We start from the raw sequence: 22,588 nt of genomic DNA on the forward strand, positions 1-22,588 counted from the left end.
TCAAATTGATATAAAAAAATTGATTGATGGTAAGAAAACATGTTTAAAATGAATAATTTATTGAAAAAAGGGAAAATATGTTTACTATGTTTCAAGCACTAATGTATGCGATTACAACATCTAATAATTTGCATCGGAATCGCAAAGCCCTCAATCGATATTGCATTGCTTTTGCGGTCAAAATAAATTCAGAATGCTTTTCACGTCCACCAAAAGGATTTTAAAGTCTTCCTTCTTGATTCAACTGTATTGAGAAGTATCGCCAATGTACGTTTGCCTTCAATTTTGTCGATAGGCAATTTTCCCTACCGGAGAGCGCAAATAGTTATCCATCCAAAAAACACACATTGATCTCGTTATTAAGGCTTTGACTGAGCCAATAAACAACTTTATCATCCCATTGATGCGCATCGCCTATCTAAAGTTCGCCTTCAGTTTTGCTGTGTAAGCAAAATGCCTTTCGCGGAGCGCGAATTATTATCCATCCGAAATACACACATTTGTATTCCTCCATACAATTTCGTAACCTTTTGGTAATTCCATCTGAAATTTGCCCTCAATTATGCTGGTACTTAATGTTACATCTCATGAGTAATTTCCTCAAATCCGTGCACTTTGAAACTTGAAACTTGACAACAGGGACAGAGATACCGCTGTTCCCGTGACATCTTCAAGCTATTCTTTCATATTTACCCACTTCTCCCTCTTTTTATTTGTTCACTGGCTGCTTAACCTTTTACAGGTGCGAAATCCCTCGCTTTAATTTGATGTTATGTTTTCTTGTTTGTTATTTTTGTACCTTGACGTCTCTGCTCTCTCACCGCGCCTTCTCATCCCGATTTTTTGCTCTTTTAAACGGCTGGAGCTTTTGTTTTTCTTTGATGCGTTTGTTCCCAAGTTCTTGCGCGAAATCTTCGTCGCAATTGTCTGATAGACTTGAGCTGCATAGCTTTAGGTAATTCCTCCCAGGAAGGAAACAAACATCGATATATCGAATTTTTTTGCTGAAATACGAGTTTTGCACTTCAATATTTGTAAAAATAGAGATGCAACACTGAAACAGTGTACTGTTACTGATACTTCTTCATCAGTCAATTATTGGTGAAAAATCTCTAAATTAAAGCCAAAATGAGACCTAGCGCGGAAATCCCAGTCCGATTTGACAACTCGAATGCGATATTTTGCGTCTTGTCTCATTTTGGCTTTCATTTAGAGTTTTTGGAAGAGATTGTTTACCAATAGACTGCTAAAGTATGCTTCTGCTCTGTTACATCTTCGTTTTTACAAAGAGTGAAGAGCAAAACTTGTATTTCAATGAAATTTGTTCGATATATCAATGTATGGATCCTCCTCTTAAAACCTCCCTTAATATGGTTTCGGATTTCTAGTAGTTAGATTTATTTAGCTTGTGAAAAAACACGTAAGCTCCAATTTTCGTACATTTTCATTTGTAACGAAAACATTATTTTGATCCTGAATATCGATTCTGAAAATATTATTCGAAATTAGGTTTAGGGACACCCTGTACAAAAAATAGCCGATGATTTTTCATTTATGGATTTTTTTTTTTTTTTTTAGTGGTGAAAAATGCAAATATGCACGTAACAATTACACAGGACTCCTTGGGGTAAAAATACTTTTCTTTCCAACTTTAGTAATAACTGAATTAATACCATATATAGATTGATTTTAGAAATAGTAATGCATTCAGCATGAAATTTTTACGAGAAAACACGGATTATGAGTCCTCATCGCCAGTCTTGTCGTCCATTCAGCGTCACCGCCACAAGACACAGGATATCAACGCAGGGAGAAGAAACAGCCGAGAGCGCAGAACAAATTGACGTTTTTATGCTAAAAGGAACTATACACAATAGGGTTTACGCGCAACATAGTTTCTTTCTGCATAAACGCGTCCAAATCCATATCATCCGGGCCCAGGAAACGCACATCCATAAAACGCGTCTGAGGCGCGGAGCATAGGATTGTCAACAAATAAAAGAGGAATGTAAAGAGACCTATTATTCCGAACGCCGGCGGCGGATTCGGCCGGCGAGACGACCTTGAAACTACCACCATATTCTATTCAAAAGCTCGTAAAAGTATTCGATCGGGGGAAAAATAAAAACCGAAGAAAAACGTGGGGGTGTGGGGATCCCCCTCGTGGGGATCACCAGGGCTCTACGGGAGTGTTGGCTGGGCCCCCTGTCTAGAGCTGCCGCGAATCCGCTTCGTTGCCGCAAATAGCGTAACGTCGGAATGCGTAGCTCCTGATCAGGAAGGAAAGCAGCCAACAAGGGCAGAAGAGAGCAACTCGCTAAAATTCGGATGACAATGACAAACCAAAGAGAGAGGTAGGGTTTTGGCTGTGAAAATTGAGTGAAGGAAGATCGCAGGCATGAGCCACAGCTAGATCATTTCTCCGACTGACTGCTCCTGCTCCGCCAGCGCGAGACCAGCTTCGCTGGCTGCCGGCCTCCGCGAGTGCGCAGACGCAAACGCATGCGCGCTCGGGCCGCGATAGCGAGGCGGAGAGGGACGTTGCCGACAATCTCAGATTCACGGAAACGTCACTCTCCGACATACCACCGACTCGGCGAAAAGAGAAAATGGACGAAAACTGAGACACAGGCTGGAGAAGCAAAAACGAAATTTTGAAAATCGGAAATCTGAAAGATAAATTTTGAAAAGACAATATTGAAAAATGGAAGTTTGAATTTGGGGGGGGGGGGAGGGAAACGAAATGCTTGAAAATAGAAATTTTGAAAAGGGGATCTCTCTGAATGAACGTTAGAATGTTGCCAAATTTCCTTAAATAAAACAAAAATTTGTACACGGAGAAAAAAACTGTGCGTGGGACCCGAGGTTGAGGTCATATGGATCTCTGATCTTCGGATCACGTATCTAAGAACTTGAGGTCCAGCTGCCGAAGTTCGGGTCAGACATCTGAAGTATTTCGATATATACCGAAGGGTTCGGGTCACACATCCGAAGTACTCCGGTGCATACCGAAGTGCCTCGATGTCTGACCCGAACTTCGGCAGCTCCACCTCAAGTTTTCGGATGCGTGATCAAAAAACTTCCGAGATCCATATTACCGCATTTCGGGTCCCACGCACGAAGTTTTTTTCTCCGTGTAGTAAACCGTTTTTCTTTCACCGTAAGGACCATTTTGCCATTGCAGCTCTTCAAATGATTTTATTCACAGTCTAATCAAGCGCCTGAGAACATTGCACGTGCATATTTTTTTCTAGGCCTTTTGTATCAAAAGAACTTGTCACAGTGATGTGACTTTACTCTTACATACAAGGAGGCATATTTGGACCGCGTTTGCAGACAGGATCCAAGCCACATCAGCTATTGTCAAAAACGGAGAAATTAATTTCTTCCTAAGAGAACAGTTGTGCAGATTCTTTTGAAAATTTTAAGGAGTTTGCTTCGTTCAATGCAGAAAATTCAATGAAATTCGCAAAAAAAAAATCCGCACAACCATTTCCATGTAAAACATTAAATCGCTCCATTAAATCTCGCAATAGCTGATTTGGCTTCATTCCATTCTGCGTAAAGCGGTCCATCCGACAAAACAGTCATCAAAAGCAATATAGATTTTCTTTCTAGGGCAACAAATTGTACAAAAATCGAGATCCTACGGGAATCAGTACTGCAAAACTCATTTAAGCAGCACTTCAGCGCACCCTCTTACTTTAAGGTGAAGGTGTATGCCACCTACAGATGGATTAGATCACCGATTTGACAACGTTGTGAAGCTCATAAGAGATTCTTCCTAAAACGGCAGTCCTCCCGTAATAAAAAGCTAAACTTGGCGGGGCTCGAAAGCAATGCACGATCTATCAAAAGTCCGGGTTAAATATTCATTTCTCAAGTGATTCCCGCTCAGTTCGCGGTCCCATAAATTCATAAAATCATAAACCCGAACCTTTAAGCGCGCCCGGAACGAGACGGCAAGGAGGGCGGGGAGAGGGGTGGGGGTAAAAGTTGCGTGCTTTCTTACAAGTTCACGAGTCGAAAACAATGGAGACGAGAGCGTCATCCGAATCAAAAGTTGCAACTTTGCTGACGTAAATCAGTTGGCTCGAAACATGTTTATGCTCGTTAATGTCCCAGCTCAGCGTTTTCTTCCTCTCGATTTAAATTCACTTAGGGGCGATATGATATAATCATGCTTGCCAGATTGTGCTCAAAATCAGCAATTCCTGTCGAATGACCACAGCTATGAAAAGTCGTAAACTGTAATGCATATACGTTGAATATGATATGTGTTGGTCACAAGAGCAGGTAAAATTGTACTTCATTTAACATCTAACAGTCTATTTAAATCAATCTGATCTCAAGTAAAAGTCAAGTAAAAGTTGCTTAATTTTCCGTTGAAATATAATCAGACATAACTAATTAACGCACGATGGGTCACGCTGATTCCGGAAAACTTGGTGAGATTAGTCAATAAAATAGAGTGAAATAGCAATAATTGTGTAATCGGCCTTTCGATAGGGTCTGATGTAGGAGGAAACGTCATATCGACGGTGTAAGTCGGCAATCACATAATTCGGTTTGTGACGTCGCAGCCTTCCTGCCATAGTTCCCCACGGGGATTTCACGTGGGTTTCACGGTAATTTCACGTGGGTTTCACGTGGGTTTCACGTTAATTTCACGTGGGTTTCACGTTAATTTCACGTGGGGTTCACGTTAATTTCACGTGGGTTTCACGTTAATTTCACGTGGGTTTCACACACACGGGGTCGTGACCCCGTGTGTGTGAAACAATAGAATATGGTCAAATACCGTGGTGAGTATTATGAGAGCAAACCCGTAACAATTTAAAACGAAACACATCTATTGATTTGAAATACAGGGGAGGGGGGCTGAAAAATCATCCTGATGGTGTAAGCCGGCAATCACATAAATTGGTTTGCGACGTCGTAGACTTCCTGTCATACTTTACTTTTTAAATGGTAAACTACTCAACTGCAATTATTTAAAACTGCCGTGAGTCTTCTTCTCTTTGCGAAGAAAATTCTGCAAACCTTCAAGGAATGATGTCAATTTTTTCTCCTTAAAATAAAATAACGTAGAGGCGGAGATTTTCAAACACCGCAAACGAGATACGTGGTTGCGGACTTACACCGTCGATATCTTCAATCTAGTACGCTCCTATTTCGTGTTGATTTGAAAAGAATAAAGCGTAAAGATTCAAATGAGTAATGCAATGCGACAGCTAAACGTGAACTAATACTCTGTCCTCGATGCGAGGCGCAGGATAGACCACTATTTTAACTCTTAGGAATGCGCGTTGCATACTCGCCCGGATGAAGGCGAACATGATTGCAGAAAACGTTGGACTGGAGACTACGTATCGTGATACCATCTGAACCGCTCGTAGTTTTGCGTATTGGGCAAACTGTTGGAAACTATTCCGCTTCGCTGATTGACAGTCATTTGCAATTCTTTGCTTTTTACAAATATGGAAAAATGGTTCTTTTAATCTGACCACAAAACGAACGTCTACAAATAAATGATAATAATAGTATATTTTTTGCGAATTCTGTAGCCGTTTTGGGGTGGTTTCAAAAATTAAGGCGAGTAATAATAGACGGTGTAAGTCGGCAATCACATAACTCGGTTTGTGGCGTCGCAGCCTTCCTGTCATACTTAATGTTTTAAACGGAAAACTACTCAACTGAAATTCTTTAATAAAACTGCCGTGAGTCTTCTTCTCTGTGCGAAGAAAATTCTGCAAACCTTCAAGGAATGATGTCAATTTTTTCTCCTTTAAAAAAATAACATACAGGCGGAGATTTCCTGACACCGCGAACGAGATATGTGATTGCAGACTTACGCCGTCGATATGTTTTCTTTTGAACATCTTACATAGAAGACAATTGACACAACATTGACAAGAAGTTCCAAAACCAACTCCTGAGCGAAATATTAACAAGTATTTTCAACACAGATTAAATGGAAAATCAATTATACTAATGACATCATTTGTATTTTTATCATAATTAACCTGTGTTAATAGAGAACACTAATATCTTTTTCAGGAATTGATTTTAGACTTCTCTTTGATTGGTTCGTTTTCTTCGTAAAATTTTTAACAGAAAACACGTATTGAGTCGTAATTTGAATCACACCGTGTCTATTGGTCCGATGCTTATGCCCGACTGGAGATGTTTTCACTTTCTCTACTTTCCGAAAAATGCACGTTTTATTTCACGATTTGGCAAGAACGAATATGATTCCGGGGAGGGGTCAGGGGTTGACGATACTTTACCGTGGGAGTGAGACTAATGACGAAAAAGTTTGGAGCTTTCGACCGCGGACTCGCCGCAGGAGGGGACGACGAGAGCCGCCGAGACGATACAAAAATCATTCTCACGTGAACTTTCCCCTGACATGCTCTTGTTGACGAACACGATAAGTTTGCGAGAAGATGAAATGGACGAACTTTCACCAGGAGTCATCCTGAAATTCATTAAAGCGCTTTGGGACGAGCGCCGAGCACTGGAAAAAAAACCGCTTGGATCCAGAGTCCAGACTCGTGAAAACAATGAGAAGAAAATATACTCTTGATTCAATAGGATTTTTACTTGAATCAAAAGGAAAGCCGCTTAAATTAAGAGGCTTGGTTCTTGATTTAAGCAAAAATCCGATTGAATCAAGAGCACTATTTCTTGTCAGTGTTTTCAAGAGTCTGGACTCTAGATCCAAGCGGTTTTTTCCAGTGAGGGCGAAAAGGGTTTACTTGAGTGGCCAAAGAAAACCCAAGTATAAAAAACATTTTTGCCACTAACAGGAGGGACAAGAAATCATAATTTTATGATATCCATGACTTATGATGACCATAACTTATGTGACGCTGTACTGATGATGATTTCCACTTAGAGCCGAAACGCATCTGCAAGTTGCTCTCTGATTGGACGTAAGAAGTGTTGCGCCAAACAGCACAACTCCAAGAGGGAAAATGATTCTCGTACAAGTTATTTTACCCTCAATAGTAAGAATGCGTAATCGTAATGTACGCATGCAGTGCATGACGTCACCATGGCTATGATCATATAATCGCGTATTTCATATGATATCTATGTAAAGAGCTGAGAGGGCGGATGGAATTGAAGCAACCGTCGTATAAAAGCAGGAATATCGTAACTTTTTGGGAAGCACAGATTGTTAGATTTGGGTTTCAAAGAAATTCAAAAACGATTGTTGAAATGTATGAGTTAATGAAATCATATTGTCCTAGTTGAGTATGTTTCATGTAAAATTTAAGTTAGGAAAAGTTACAACCAAATAATTAGCATAAAAATTTTGTTAAATTCTAAAAATCGCCCATTGCTGCATAAGCACACAATTCGTCGCTCTTCACACTTGAGGCCGTAACTCGATTTTTTATGAGTCCCAGGAAGTATGGACTTATATGTGAAGCAGGGCTCACATGGAAATTCAGATACGCCCCTACGTCAAAAATGCCCTTACGTCTTATTGCACGTAGTTCCCGACGTAGAGACGCCGTATGAGCATTCGAATTTTGCCAAATTGCCTCTCGGAAAATATTTATGTCTGAGGAAACTGATGAATATTGTTTGATTGGAATTTTTGGACACTTCAGACCAAATTACGAGCAAAATTTTCTAAAAACTCGGAAGACAATTTTTCTCATATTTTCCCGAAAATTCTTGAGAAATTTGGCGACGCCTGAAGGCTCATACGGCGTTCTTCCTCGACACTGCAGTATGCTGCGTGCTAAGGAAAAATGGCGTAAAAATCTTCGGTCGTTGCCAAATTTCCTTTGGTATAACACAAATAGGATGTATTTCTGTCAAACGGAACTATGTGCATTATGACGTGAGCCCTGTTATGCGTGTATACTTGGGGTCTCAGAGCTCATGTCTTAAAGTACATAGTTCCGTTAGGCAGAAATACGTCCAATTTTCTGGTAAACTTATGAATACTTTCCTTCCAATTTTTCAGATACTTTTGTTTTCAATTTCATCTGAAGTTCCTGAAAATTTCAGGGAAAAATATTCATACATTTTCTTAAAAATAAAAATTTTATCGAACTTATCGAAGGAAATTCGGCAACTCTCGAATGTGTATACGGCGTTTTTCCTTAGCACAGTAGCATAGACGAAGGTTTCTATCCAGCGCAATGGTAAACAAGACGTGACAGTCAGTCGAGGAGCAAAGGATTCGCAATCGTAAATAAAAAATCAGGCAGGGAGCTAATCCTTCTTCCTTGGACGTTGCGCGAATAATTTTTCGAGCATTGGCCTCCTGGGTGAAGTAAATGCGAAAGTTTGAGGAGAGATACGGAATAATCTGCACGGAGCGGGAGCAGGTATTAACCTTGGTGCCGCGTCAAGAGACAGCAGCGGCAGCGGAACGGTGGGTTGGGGGAGCGTCTGGAAAGGGAACGAATGAAAACGGAGCACGAATGCGAATAGAACGCCACCCATCCACCCGACTGCTACGCACTTGAATTTTTTACTCCCTCAAAACACTTGCGTTCCCCCGTGTCTCCCCGCGTTGCCACGAGACGTCACAGCGAGAGAAGGAAATAGAGCTGTGGGCTCATCATTGAAATTGATGGACAAAACTATGGAAAAAGAAGACGACAGAAAAATGAAGCGATCCTTATTATCATTTTCAATTGTAAAAAATGAACATTTGCAACGTTGATTTGTCAAAATGAGCTTTGAACTCGAGCTAATACTTTCATCGAAGGATAGTCTCATCATAATTTTTGTTAGACATTGAGTTTTTCAAAACATTTTTTTTAACATTCTGGATGTAAAAAAAGTGAGCAAGAACTTAAAAAATGCTAAATTACCCGCCACAGAAGTTAGTTTTACATCTTGGCATTGCAAAGTAACAACTGTAACGGGTAATTCAGTAACTCATAAGTTCTCGCACACTTTTTTACATTCAATATGTTAAATCAACTTCACTTTTTGTTTCGGTGACCATTTTTTACTTTAAGAACCAGACAAGAAAAAAATATTTGAAAAATTATAACAGTATGGAGAGCGCTTCAGTTGATTGCTGAAAGCGCTTAAAAAACAACAATTTTAATTATTTCCTCAGAAACTTCGTTTTTTAAAGTAGAGCGTTTTTCAGACACACTTGTTTTTCGCTGTGCTGTTAGGGTAATGTCACGAGACACTACAGAGGCGAGGAAGAATCGGAGACCTTATTCAACCAAATCGTCGCTCCTCTGACGTAAGGCCCTATCTCTATTTTCACATGAGTCCCGGAAAGCATATAGTTATACGGAGAACAGGGATCACGAGGAAATCGAGATACGCCCTTACGTCAGAGGAGCGACAAAATGACGAGCTGTTGTCGATTGTCGAACCTTTATCGAATGAACTCGATCGATATATCCCTATCTTGGTAATGCTATATATCGATCAAGGTCATTCGATAACGAATCAACAATCGACCCTCTAATTCCGAGGGGTGGAAAACGGAGGTAGAAGGATAAATCGAGGATATCAGGTTACGATGAATTGACGGGGATGGCCCGGTGCCAGAAGCCAACCGCCCAGTTACACCGCGCATAATGCATCCCCCCCCCCCACCGCGCTTGCGGAATGTTGCACCGGGGGAAAAGGCACGCCGATCGTGTTTTATGAGACGATTCCGTCGCTTAAATCATTCCCGAGGTAGGTGAAAATGACTCGAAGCAACAGTCCCCTGCCTTGTCCTCGACGCTCGTATTTCCCGTTTTTTTGAGGAGAAAAACACGATAAATGGACGTATTTATCATTAAAGGAACTATGTGCATAAGATTTGCGTGGGACATAGTTCCTTTTAGCATAAATAGTCCAAATCGTCGTTTCTTTTACGAACAAACGTACAGTAATTCGCCAATTGGACGTATTTATGCTAAAAGGAACTATGCGCACAGCGATTACGTGTGACATAGTTCCTTTCAGCTCAAATATGTCCAATTATCCCTGGTGCGATTTATCTAGGGTACTTATTCTAGCATAGAGTTGGTTCTTTTCATTTATTTATTTTTGAAAATTTTCAGCATTGTTTTACATTAAATTTTAAATGAAGCTTGTCTATTAAATCGGCAAAATTATCTTTAAATCGAGAAAAATTCCAAATCCGAGATTCAATAGGCGTGTTTAAGTTTTGGCCGCGTGACTAAATTCAATTCCACTCTTGTAGAATTAATAATAGTTTTTAAAACCACTTGGAATGAAGATAAAGGAGAATCATATTGATACACTTACATGATGAGCCAAATGCAGAGGAAATTCTAGTCATCGTCACTCACCTGGAAAAAGAATTAGAGAGGGTTATTAGTTTTAAGGTGAAAAAATACGGACATTATGCGCGGAAAAAATGAAATTGCTTATTTAAAAATTTTATAGTTAAAATTAGTGTCCAACCTGTTTCAGTGTAGGTTTTACAATGAAGAAATGCTAATTTAAACACCCCTATGGTTAAATTAGCTTTCCACTTTTGCAAAATGTTTTATTTGAAACATGTCGGACATACATTTTTAACACTTTAATTATTATAAATCAGCAATCCATTTTTTCCCGTGTTTTTTATCAGAATATTATAGGGGAAGAAAGAAGTTCCATGATGAGAAAATACCGATATTCTGCCGTGCTAAGGAAAAACGCCGTATGAACCTTCAGGCGTTGCCGAATTTCCATTTCCACAACACAAATTTCCTGCTAAACTTATAAATATTTTTCTTCCGATTTTTCAGATGATGTTGTTTGTAATGTCACTTAAAGTTCCTGAAAATCCAAGGAAGAATATTCACAACTTTCCTAAAAAATAAATATTTTACTTAGGGAAATTTGGCAACACTCAAATGCTCATATAGCGTTCTTCCTTGGTACGGCAGTGTTTTGTAGCGTTAAGCACAGACAGCAACGAGCGTGATGAGTAGAAGAGACGTAAATTGACGTTTTCTCGAGCGAGCAACTATATTAACTCCGGTGTGGTGTTTGAGTATAACCGAACAATTGAAGGCGAAATGTGGTCGCGCCGCCGCGCTGTCTTGTCTTATTCCACCGCAGGTCGCGATGTGTCTGATACTTGTACTGTGTGGCATGCTTAAGATCAAGACACGACGGATCTTATCATTTTTTAATATTTGTATTGTATTATAATTATGAAGTATGCATTTATTATACAAACGCTTTTTTAAAGGTGCAGTTTTTCTCATGAACATATTTCGGAAGTTCACGGTTTGCACTGCGTAATCTTCAATTGCCTGCTATCCAAGGTACGAAGTTAAGAATCCTGATACATGTTTCTTGATCAAAATTTCACATTGAACACGATTTGTGCAACGAAAATGATTGAAATCAACTCCTAACTAAGATATTTAATGTTTCTTGACGGATGAATTCAAACCTCCCGCTCATGAAAACACAATAGACTACACGTGAGGCAAATCGCACCCTAAACTTCACCATGACGACGAGGGCGGCATTCCTCTTGAAAGCACTGTTTTCGTTGGCTCTTGTGCACCTACGGCTGTCTTGAAAAAAACCATGTCATTTTTCGAGCACTTACGGCTTTTTCATACGTCTTGTTTTCATTAAATTAGGATGAATTTTGCTGTTTTAGCTACCTCAGTAATTTCATCTAAAAGAGTTTAGACGAATTTTGAAGAAAACTCGATTTTGAAAATTTTGCACTTACGGCTCTCTTCGCTATCACGGCAGCCTACCTCTAGGTATTTTTAACTATTCAGCCCGTAAATTACGGTTTAAATCTCCGTGAAGACGAGCGAAAATTGAACCAATTCACCGGCGACAATCGAGCAAGTCAAAGCGCAGACGAAATCCCTGTCGAGGTGCTTGAAAAATAATAAGCAGCCGCCGCGCTGTTCGCTTACGGAACGAACCGTTCGTCACAACATTATTTCGCCATTAAAACAGGCCACGCGCATCTGCAGCACCGCTCGCGCAGTCGACCAACTTCCCAAAAACTCCCCGTATTTATCGCCCTTAAACGCGCGTTACGATAATCGCGGATTACCGTGACAACCTAGCACGAGACAAAAACCTACCTCAGCTAACGTAAGACCGTTCCTAGATTTTGAAACTGTACCCGTCCTGCGTATGATTTTATTCACTCCAGGGTTCAAGGGTGAAATCAGATGTGTCCTTACATAGGCGGAGCTACGAAGTGTCTTCATTAAAGAGAAATGCTCACTATGAAACATGTTAGGAATTTAACAGGAGCCTTGTTTATCTCTGCAGTGTTTCCCCCGCCCCGCCCCCGAAATAACCGCACGAATAATTGAATCTTTCAAGGAGGCCGCCGCCGCGCTAAGGAGGGAAGATCGCGTTTAATTTTACCGTCTCCTGATTGAGGGAAATTGAATCCTGCTTCCTCGATGGTGGGGTGGGGGAGTTAATGTAGCATGTGACGCAAGGCAACTGCCGTTGGTGAAGGTTAGGGTTCTCGCCCGAGTTAAAAATGCAACAGGATTGACGATTGACTTCCTTGCCGTGCTATGCTGCCGTCCATAAGAAGAACGCCGCAACTCCGATCAAAACTTCGCATTTTTCTTCCACACATACTGTCTTATTACGAGAAAACCTCATCACTACGATGCTTCATTTTGTAAATTTGAATTTTCAATGGTATGACACACACTGGAAAAAAAACACATTGGATCTAGAGTCCAGACTCTTGAAAACATTGATAAGTAAAAATACTCTTGATTCAATCGGATTTTTGCTTGAATCAAAACGAAATCCGCTTAAATTAAGAGGCTTGGTTCTTGATTTAAGCTAGATTCTGATTGAATCAAGAGTACTTTTTCTTGTCGATGTTTTCAAGACTCTGAACTCTAGATCCAATGTATTTTTTTTTCCAGTGCAGTTAATTTAGAATTCAGAAGGATAAATTGATCGCATTTAGCAAAAAGGAACCAGCGCGATTACAGTGTTGTAAAAATGTTGCTTCTTCATAATTATTGAAAAAACCTTTCAACATGGCAAAAAAGTTTTGCTTCCCTCCAAATTTTTTTTTATTTTACAATTTTACAGTTCGTTCAGTAACTAAAAACCAGGATAAGCCTGAATGAGACTATTCAGATTTATGCTTATGACGCCCTCTTCCAACTCCACGTGTTGCATTTACCAGCTTGTTTAACCCATTGAGTATTTTTATTGATTTAGAGTCATGCCTATTCATTTCGTCTTCATTTACGTGTGATACTACACGCCTACCGCAGGGCACGAATAGTGGTATGACCAAAATGCAAGCCATTAACCATTCACTAGAAAAAAAAAACACATTGGATCTAGAGTCCAGACTCTTGAAAACATTGATAAGTAAAAATACTCTTGATTCAATCGGATTTTTGCTTGAATCAAAACGAAATCCGCTTAAATCAAGAGGCTTTGTTCTTGATTTAAGCTAGATTCTGATTGAATCAAAAGTACTTTTTTTTGTCGATGTTTTTAAGAGTCTAGACTCTAGATCCAATGTGTTTTTTTTCCAGTGCAGTTGTTTTAGAATTCAGAAGGATAAATTGATCGCATTTAGCAGAAAGAAACCAGCGCGATTATAGTGTTGTAAAAATGTTGCTTCTTCATAATTATTGAAAAAACCTTTCAACATGGCAAGAAAGTTTTGCTTCCCTCCAAATTGTTTTTCATTTTACAGGAAGACAATGGTGTGAAGTTTAATATTGTACATAAATTTAGTCATTCTAAAGGAATAAAATAAGTTGCTTGGGTTTGAAAACACTGTAATCGCGGTGGTTCCTTTTTGCTAAATTCAATCCAAATGGTCGTTAGTTTTTCGGCAGTAAAACATTTTGTGAATAAAAAGATAATCAAATCTAGAATGAAGTTACGGTGGTCTTGCTGAGGAAGGCAGTGTATGGAGGAACGCCGTATGATCATTCGACATTGCCAAATAATCCCCCATAAATAATTTATCCTTAAGAGTATACTCAAGAATAGCTCTTCCTGAGAGGAGATGTATCGATCAGAGCCGTTTTCAGGCCCAAGTAGCTGAATTTCCCTTACTCTACAATTTTTTGCGCATTGAAGGACTATATTTTACGGAATGCTACTTGATATGGCCATTTTCGGTCTCTTTTCGGGTCTACTCCTGGCTTAAATACGGGTCTGAAGGTCGATTTTGGCACAAAAAATGCCGGTTTTGCTGATGGTTTCCGGTCATACATAACACATTTCAATAACACTGTTGGTCAATTTTCCTTGGAAATGTGAATAATTAGCAAAGCCTTAACAGGTCGCAATCCAAAAAACGTATTTTCTGACTTTGGCCACTCTTCCATTTTTGCACAATTTACATTCATTCTTCCAATTTCGATTTTCGCAGACTCGCCTTGTTCCATAAATACTCATCAAGAATCCGATGTACATCAGGGCAAACTCGCTAAATAATTTATGCAAAGACTCGTCCTGTACCATCCAACACCATCCATTTTCCTATTCGTCGTTTCTCCCACGAAATAACGTAGCTTTATTTCATTGTTGCCAAATTTCTCCTTGAAAACTGCAATTTTAACTGTAAAATCTTAGGCCTACACTGAAGGAAAAAAAATTATTGAAATATTATATTGACTTAAAGCATTGTTTCTTGTTGACTTTTTTTATGGTTAAATTCGCTTAACATAACATTGGGTTTTATAGTTATAGAAACGTCATTTAGTTATAAATTTTTCCCCTTAAACTTACAGATAACAAAACGACGCTTTTTTAACTCAAAAAAACTTATGTTCAGTTGAATCCGCGCGAATTAAACTCAAAAAACCCAAATTCTGTAGACAAGAAACGACGCTTAAAGTAAATATAATATGTCGAGAAAATTGTTTCTCAGTGTATTTAACAGAGAATTTCACCGTCTATTCATTTGATCTCATGTAAAAATCAGAAAAATTTGAGGAAAAATTGCACAGGTACATTCTTGTGAAAAATCGAATAGTTTTAATCAATTTTGCAACCTTGGAATGCAGTTACGTTCTTCCGTTCGGGAAACGACGTAATGAGTCATACTTGGACGTATTTATGCTAAAAGGAACTATCCACACATAGACTGGTTCAAAAGGAGCTATGCAATCTGAGCTTTGTACGCTTCATAGTCCGTTCGGATTCAATTAGTTCGTACATAGTTCCTTTCGGCTTGAATACGTCCTTTTTATTGCCGCTATCGAAACATTAAGCTCCCGGTTATGAGCGACCATTACCCGAGCCAACGTCTGAGGTGGGAACGTTTTAAGACGTGCGCAAACTTTTCAGCGGAGTGAACTCGGCAGGAAATCATTAGCAACGCACACCCAATAATTTACCTGCGAGAATTTTGCCGGGAAGTGCGCGCTCGAGTCGGTGGAAAATACCTGGAAGTAATGAAAATTTATGCGTGGAATTTAACTAGCCCGCAGAGGTTAAACTTGCGCTACGGGCACGGGTACTCCGGCTACGTAAAGAGTATAAAATATTAAGCCAGGTACATACGCCTCGCGCGCAGTTTTACGCAGGCTCGCTGTTACTTGCGATTATACACGCGTGAGGGACTTGCGTGCAGTTGCGGATGCGTTTGGGTAAAACAACATATCGACGGTGGAAGTCGGCAGTCACATAACTCGGTTTGCGACTCGATAACGACGCCATGAAAATATACGTTGACAATTAATGTTACCGAATAGAATGACGAAAATTTTAATGACTTTCGGGGTCAAAGCCACACACGGGTGTTTCACGGGTGTCTTAAGGGCGTTTCACGGGGATTTGGCGGGTGTTTCACGGGGCTTTCACGTGGGTTTCACGGTAATTTCACGTGGGTTTCACGGTAATTTCACGGGGATTTCACGTGGGTTTCACGGTAATTTCACGTGGGTTTCACGGGGATTTCACGGTAATTTCACGTGGGTTTCACAGGGATTTCACAGTAATTTCACGTGGGTTTCACGGTAATTTCACGTGGGTTTCACGTGGGTTTCACGAGGATTTCACGGTAATTTCACGTGGGTTTCACGGTAATTTCACGGGGATTTCACGTGGGTTTCACGGTAATTTCACGTGGGTTTCACGGGGATTTCACGGTAATTTCACGTGGGTTTCACAGGGATTTCACAGTAATTTCACGTGGGTTTCACGGGGATTTCACGTGGGTTTCACGGTGATTTCACGAGGATTTCACGTGGGTTTCACGGTAATTTCACGTGGGTTTCACGTTAATTTCACGTGGGTTTCACGGTAATTTCACGTGGGTTTCACGGGGATTTCACGTGGGTTTCACGGTGATTTCACGTGGGTTTCACGGTGATTTCACGTGGGTTTCACGGTGATTTCACGTGGGTTTCACGTTAATTTCACGTGGGTTTCACGTTAATTTCACGTGGGTTTCACACACGTGAAACAATAGAATATGGGCAAATACCGTGGTGAGTATTATGAGAGCAAACCCGTAGCAATTTAAAACGAAACACATCTATTGATTTGAAATATAGGGGAGGGGGGCTGAAAAATCATCCTGATGGTGTAAGCCGGCAATCACATAAATTGGTTTGCGACGTCGTGGACTTCCTGTCATACTTTACTTTTTAAACGGTAAACTAATCAACGGCAATCGTTCAAAACTGCCGTGATTTTTCTTCTCTGTAAGAAGAGAATTCTGCATAAATTTAAAGGAATGATGTCAATTTGTTCTCCTTTAAAAAAGTAACATAGAGACGGAGATTTTCAGACAGCGCAAACGAGTGATGTGAATGCCGACTTACACCGGTCATATCTATGTATGTCGCAGGCAAATAGTCGAAGTAGCCTGTTTTAAACTTCAGCTAGAGCTAAAGGAAGAGTTTTATTCCTTAAAAATGGCTCAAAAATCACCATGCACGCATGGGACAAGTCTGAAATAAACTCCTAACTTCACGATCATGCGTGAGAAATAAATGCAATAGGTATTCTTTATTTTATTTCATAATCTCAAAAGAAGCATGATAACTGACTCTAGGCGAAGGAAAAATTCAGCAACAACCTTGTATTTTCTTATTAAATATCGCAAAATGTAGAATCTTCTACAACTACTTAATAATCAAACAGTTCGGAGGGGAGTAAGGGTGCATCGAACTGGAAAAATATATAAATAACTCTTAAATCCGTTCAGCCAGCACTGTATACAGCACTAAGTTATTGAAATACCCTTCGTTTTCTCTCAAAAAGTTAATGAGATTTTGTTTTTAAAACGGGTTTCACACCTTAGCGCGGCAAATAGACGACGATACTTTCACCCTCTTTAACAAAGTGCATCCCTCTGTTAATTATTTTCTCCCTCGGGCGAAAATACACTTCCGCAGCTTCTTACTCAGTCTCAAATTTCTCTAAGGAGATAAAGGTCGTAATCTCGGGTCTATTCTGCGCTCGGCGTTCGTGGCCTATACATTAGCCGGCTCTTTTCCTTTTTTCATGGCGCGTTTAACCCGATATTGAGGTCGCCGGTAATGGCTCGAATCAATTTTCACGCTATACGCTGCCAGCGACTCTGGAGTTCACGCTTGTGCCTGATAAAAAGCTTCCAAGGTTTAGTTGCAAAAGCTGTCTCAACGATTTTTCAGGGCGGCTGAAGAGAAAGGAAGACTCTGTGAGAGAAGAAAGTGACGGAGAATCGACAAAACCATCTATTTTAGATTCAAAATTTTGGAATTTGGAAGCTCCTACATTCACAAGTTAACTTACCTAAGTGCATATCGAATAACGTGTATTTGTGTGTATTTCGTTTCTCAAACATACCAAGGTTTGCAAACTTGTTTGGCTCATTACGTCACCCGAAGCTCATCATCCACCCGGTACAAAGAGAGAAACTCCAATACGAAATTTTGGTCAATACACATACATAAAGCCGCTTTTATAGCGCAGCCTCGCGCTCTGCGCTGCCCAATCGCCATTGCCCTCTATCCTCCCAGAGATCATCAGGCAATTGCACCTTCTGATCTTCGTGTTTCCGTGATTTATCTAAATGATCTCAAATATAAGTATCAAAAATTTTGAAGCGATATTTTCGTTCGTTCTATATTCCTTTAATGTAACCAAAAAAATTAAATATCATTCGAGTTTCTGAATCGTTACAATGAGGATACATATTTTCTCTTTAATCAAGGTAAAAACTGGATCAGAAAGTCAAGAATGACGACACGCAGTTCTAAAGCATTCCTACAGTCTTGTAGGCGCTAATATGCGTTTCACGCCAATTGATCGACTGCACTGCGTTTGGCGCAATGCGAGAAGTATTCATGCAATCTTGTAAGCGGTAATATGGGCTTGACGCCGACCGCACTGTTTGGCGCAATGCGTGAAGTATTTCTCAAGTCTTGCAGGCGCTAATATACGTTTAACGTGTCGGCCGCACTGTGTTCAGCGCGATTATTATTCGAACTCGCGTTAGAATAATCGCGGCATCGAATAATAGAGCTTAAAAGGCCCATGTTGTGTTGCGACGCCATTATGAGCATTCCAACGTTGCCGCGTTTCTCCCGATTGAATGTTTTTTTCCGAGAAAAGTTGGGAAAATTAGTTTACCCACGACCATTATTCAATCTTTTCACTTCATCTATCATCAGAATGTAAGACATCGATGACTTGTCAACAAACTAACCTAAACTAGCGTTAACATGAAAATGCGTTTATTTTCCAACTGTTTCCTGTTTTGCCAAACTTCTACCTTAAATTAACTTCATTTTAAATCCACGCATTACTGATGCAGATATTAATGTTTCTATTCGAGCAATCCTTATGCCTTTTTCACGTAATCCTAATATATGTTCTTAGACCTTTCGCGCAATCCTGGATTACCGATCGAGGTTAGCGCTTCTGTTCCACCTTTGACCTTTAAAGCGTCCTTACGTACTTCTCTTTCGGCACCAAAAATATTTTTCTTAGATTAACTTGCACCTAGTGTGCAGTTTTGTGTGTGTCTTCATTATTTTCAGATTTTCAAGTTGGTGTGTTATCGTTTTCACTTATTGAATTAACTAAATAACTATCTCTTCAATAGACTGGCTTGACTGTGTGTCAGTCAGTGTCTAAACCTCAAATATTTCGATCTGTTTTCTCGGACACGACGGCGCATCGACACCCGTAAAACCGGATGAAAACCAGCCCCGACCGAAAGTTTACTCTGACGAATTCGGCCGAACCGCCGACGGCACCACAAGATACCCCCTCTCCACCCCTCCCGACCGCGGTGGAGGGGTTGGAAAGGAAAACCGCAACAAGCGGCACACGTATGGCCCCGATATCTCCCGGTCGCAGGGCCCGGCCGCTCCGATAAATTACGCAAACGCAATAATCTTAAATTCAGGGGCGGACGCATTTCGGAATTGAAACGGAATGAAGTTTGCTTAATTGCAGACGAGGAGAGGCTGCGGTAGGCGGGGGGGGGGGGTAGCAGGGGTGGGGGGTGTAATTTTAAAACTGCTCACCATCCCGCATTCCGGCCTCCACCGAGGAGGCTTACATTTTACGCGATTCAACTTTTACTCCGGTCCCCGGAGATGGATAAAAACAATACGAGCCGCACCCGCGCACTACAGCGTTGCCGATCCATATTAAATTACAAAATTTTTTCGCTTTTTAAGGTAGACTTGGTTTCGAAAAATTCACGTTTCAAAAAATTTCACAAATTTCAAATATAATGCGTGAAATTTCGCCTTTTTTATTTATGTTCCAACAAATTAGCGATCGCCAACAAATGGACGTATTTCGGTCAAACGGAACTATGTGCATTAAGACATGAGCCCTGAGACCCATAAAAATACATGCATACTAGGGCTCACGTCATAATGCACATAGTTTTGTTTGGTAGAAATACGTCCAATTTACAAGCGGCTTACGTGTTATTTCGATTCGCCGTCAGGATCGAACCAGGATCACATCAATGATAATCCATTGCGTTAGCGGCTCGCAAATCACAACCTCTGAGTCACTGAGAGGAAAACAAGAGTACATAAGTTTGCTGCGGGCTGATTGTTAAAAGTGATACACAAAGCTATAGACAAAAAAGACATAAGTAGTATGGAGCAATTCCATCGGTTGAAATGGTTGGTTCTGAAGACTGAGGGAGAGAATGATGAACAAACTATAGGGTCTCTCATGGTTTGCTGTTAGTTAGTCTATTATCTACCTTCTCTGTCTATTGCAACCACCCGCTTCCAACGATAGGATCCTTCCATACCTTCTTCGTCTTCTTCGTCTACAGCCTTGTCTATCAATTTCAACAATCAACCCTCTGAACTTAACTCCTAAGCAAGGCTCTTTTTTTTTTTCTAAGCGGCAGTAGTGAAAATTGCAGCAGCAAGCACTCCCATAATGCGAGAAAGGCCAGGAAAACGTGAAATTGTTCGCAGGCGCAAGGATACAACTATTTCACCGCGAGCGATGGTCGGGCGGTATCATGAATATTGAAGGCGTTCTGAAAAGGTTTCGTTCCTTGACCGTGCGTTCTCCAGGTATGAATTGAGGTAGTAGCCTGCAGGACACTCTCTCCATGACCCGATGTTTCAGAGTAACTTAATTTTGGTCGCTTTAACACAAAATTTTGTTGAGCAACCAAGACCTTCACGTTTATCTGACACAAAGAAAAGCAACACCGAACACGAAAATTTTTGACTGCACTGGTAAAAAAAAACCTCTTGGACCAATGCCGCATTGCATTGACTTAAGAGTGCAGTTTCTTGTCGCCGGATTTAAGAGTCTTGAACTCTTATTTCAAGCGGATTTTGCATTGAAACAAGAGTCCAGACTCTTAAATCCGGCGACAAGAAACTGCACTCTTGAGCCAAGAGGTTTTTTTTACCAGTGTGTGTACCATTTACCGTCCAAGTCTGGTTATCAGTCAAGTCAAGTCGAGTGATTATTTTTTTGGAAACCCGGCAGCGTAGCTGCACTACGTCACCTCGTCTGACATCGGAGCCGGTTTTTTGACAGCCGTTCGCCTATCTTTGACAACTAATTTGACACTCTAATTCATCGGACGGGCGCATCCCCCCACCCCCTCCCCGACTACACCGCCCTCCCCGGCGCCCTTTTTCGCCATTGGAATCTGGATGATCCCACCTCTGCATTGCGTGTATCGAATTAAACATCCCTGAGATCCCTCCCGCTCCCGCGTCCCAACGAACTCGTCCCTTTGACGTAAAGGCGTACCTCAATTTCCACGTGAGCCCTGTTTCACATATAAACCAGTGCTTTCTAGGGCTCATGCGGTAATCGAGATACACGCTTTCTCTATAGGAGCGACGGATACTCCTGGCCGGGTCCTTTTTTCCGCTGGAGCCGCGTAATTTCGAGTGGTTTTTAAAACTCCAATTTTAAACTCGGTGTAATAGTGTCGCGCGGGTCGATCTACAGGGTTATTCAAAAGTCACGCACCACTGGCCATAACTTTAGTTGTAATTATGATATCGATTTGCGGTTTAAGACATTTTTCCTCATATCAACGGGGAAACATGTTTGGGTACTTTCGAGGTTTTGATCCCCTCGGGGGGCGGGGGGCAACTCAAAAATTTCAAATTGCCGCCCCCCTCATGGCCAGTGGTGCGTAACTTTTGAATAAGCCTGTATATGCCGTGTTGTGGGTTTAAGACCGAGTAATAGGAAAGCTGAGGGCTGGCTTCCAAACTAAACAATTTTTTACTCAATACCTCTTTCTTTTTTTTTTCCAAAAAAAGGGTCATGATATTTTCGGCGGCTCAATCTCATGGCTTTATGAGTAAATCTGGTGCTCTATTACAAATTCATTTCAGAATGATTTCCCACCCTACCTTGTTCTACGGAATTTTCAATGGAATTCGTCCACTTGGACTAAATTTTGCAATTAAGAGCTACAATTTCTGGCTCATCCGTAAAAACTCATGTGCATAAGGAAACTAATGGTGCATACATTGTTTCTGATTTGAGTTTACTTGATTGCGTTTGCATGCAAACGGATGTGCAGAGCAGACTTTTGTGCAAACTTCGGTGAATTTTCTGATTGCGGTAGAGGCACGGGTTGTATAAGGCAGTATGTTTGAGTTTTTTGCCAACGTGCGTTAAAAATTCAGCATAAAGCTGAAAATCTCAAGACAGACGGAAAAAACTCATTCGAGCACAGTTTTCCCTCAAAGAGATATGCTATTTATAGCGACACTAGTATATCTCAGCATATCTCTTTGAGGGAAAACTGCGTGCTCAAATGAGCTTGTTCCCTCTGTATCGAGATTTTCAGCTTTATGCTGAATTTTTAACGCACGTTGGCAAAAAAACTCCAACATACTGTCTCTTCTAAGAAATTAAAAGGTCCAATTATATTAAAAGCAGTGAGTTCGAAAACACACCAACTCGGGTTTTTTTCGATTTTCTCTTTATTACGGTTTAGTAATACTTATGGACAGAGGCATCTGCACGCAAAAGGAAATTTCGAAATTGCAATCGGAAGTGCTCGAAACAGCGTCGGAAAAGGAAAGAAACGAAGTATTTCATTGGAAATGCAAATTTTTGGCCATTTCAAGGGAAAGGGGTGACCATCCGATTTTGCTGTTTTCTTTTTTCGGTTCAGTATGCCATGCACCAA

The 22,588-nt window shown here is 40.6% G+C and overlaps 1 protein-coding gene across 8 annotated transcripts in view; it reads right to left on the minus strand.

Annotated features, from left to right (window-relative positions):
* LOC140224856 (uncharacterized) overlaps positions 1-22,588 on the minus strand; it is a 514,095-nt gene that overhangs the window by 249,451 nt on the left and 242,056 nt on the right. For 2 of the 8 annotated variants that reach the window (XM_072301696.1, XM_072301701.1), the window contains one exon: positions 10,169-10,304. The exons of the other annotated variants lie outside the window; for them this stretch is intronic. In XM_072301696.1, the coding sequence (XP_072157797.1) occupies positions 10,301-10,304 (4 nt within the window). In that variant the 3' untranslated portion in view covers positions 10,169-10,300. Of the gene's footprint in view, positions 1-10,168; positions 10,305-22,588 lie in introns of those variants that run through there. 8 annotated transcript variants of the gene reach the window in all.

The sequence above is a fragment of the Bemisia tabaci genome, chromosome 6 (assembly GCF_918797505.1).
Source record: "Bemisia tabaci chromosome 6, PGI_BMITA_v3".
Lineage (NCBI taxonomy): Eukaryota > Metazoa > Arthropoda > Insecta > Hemiptera > Aleyrodidae > Bemisia > Bemisia tabaci.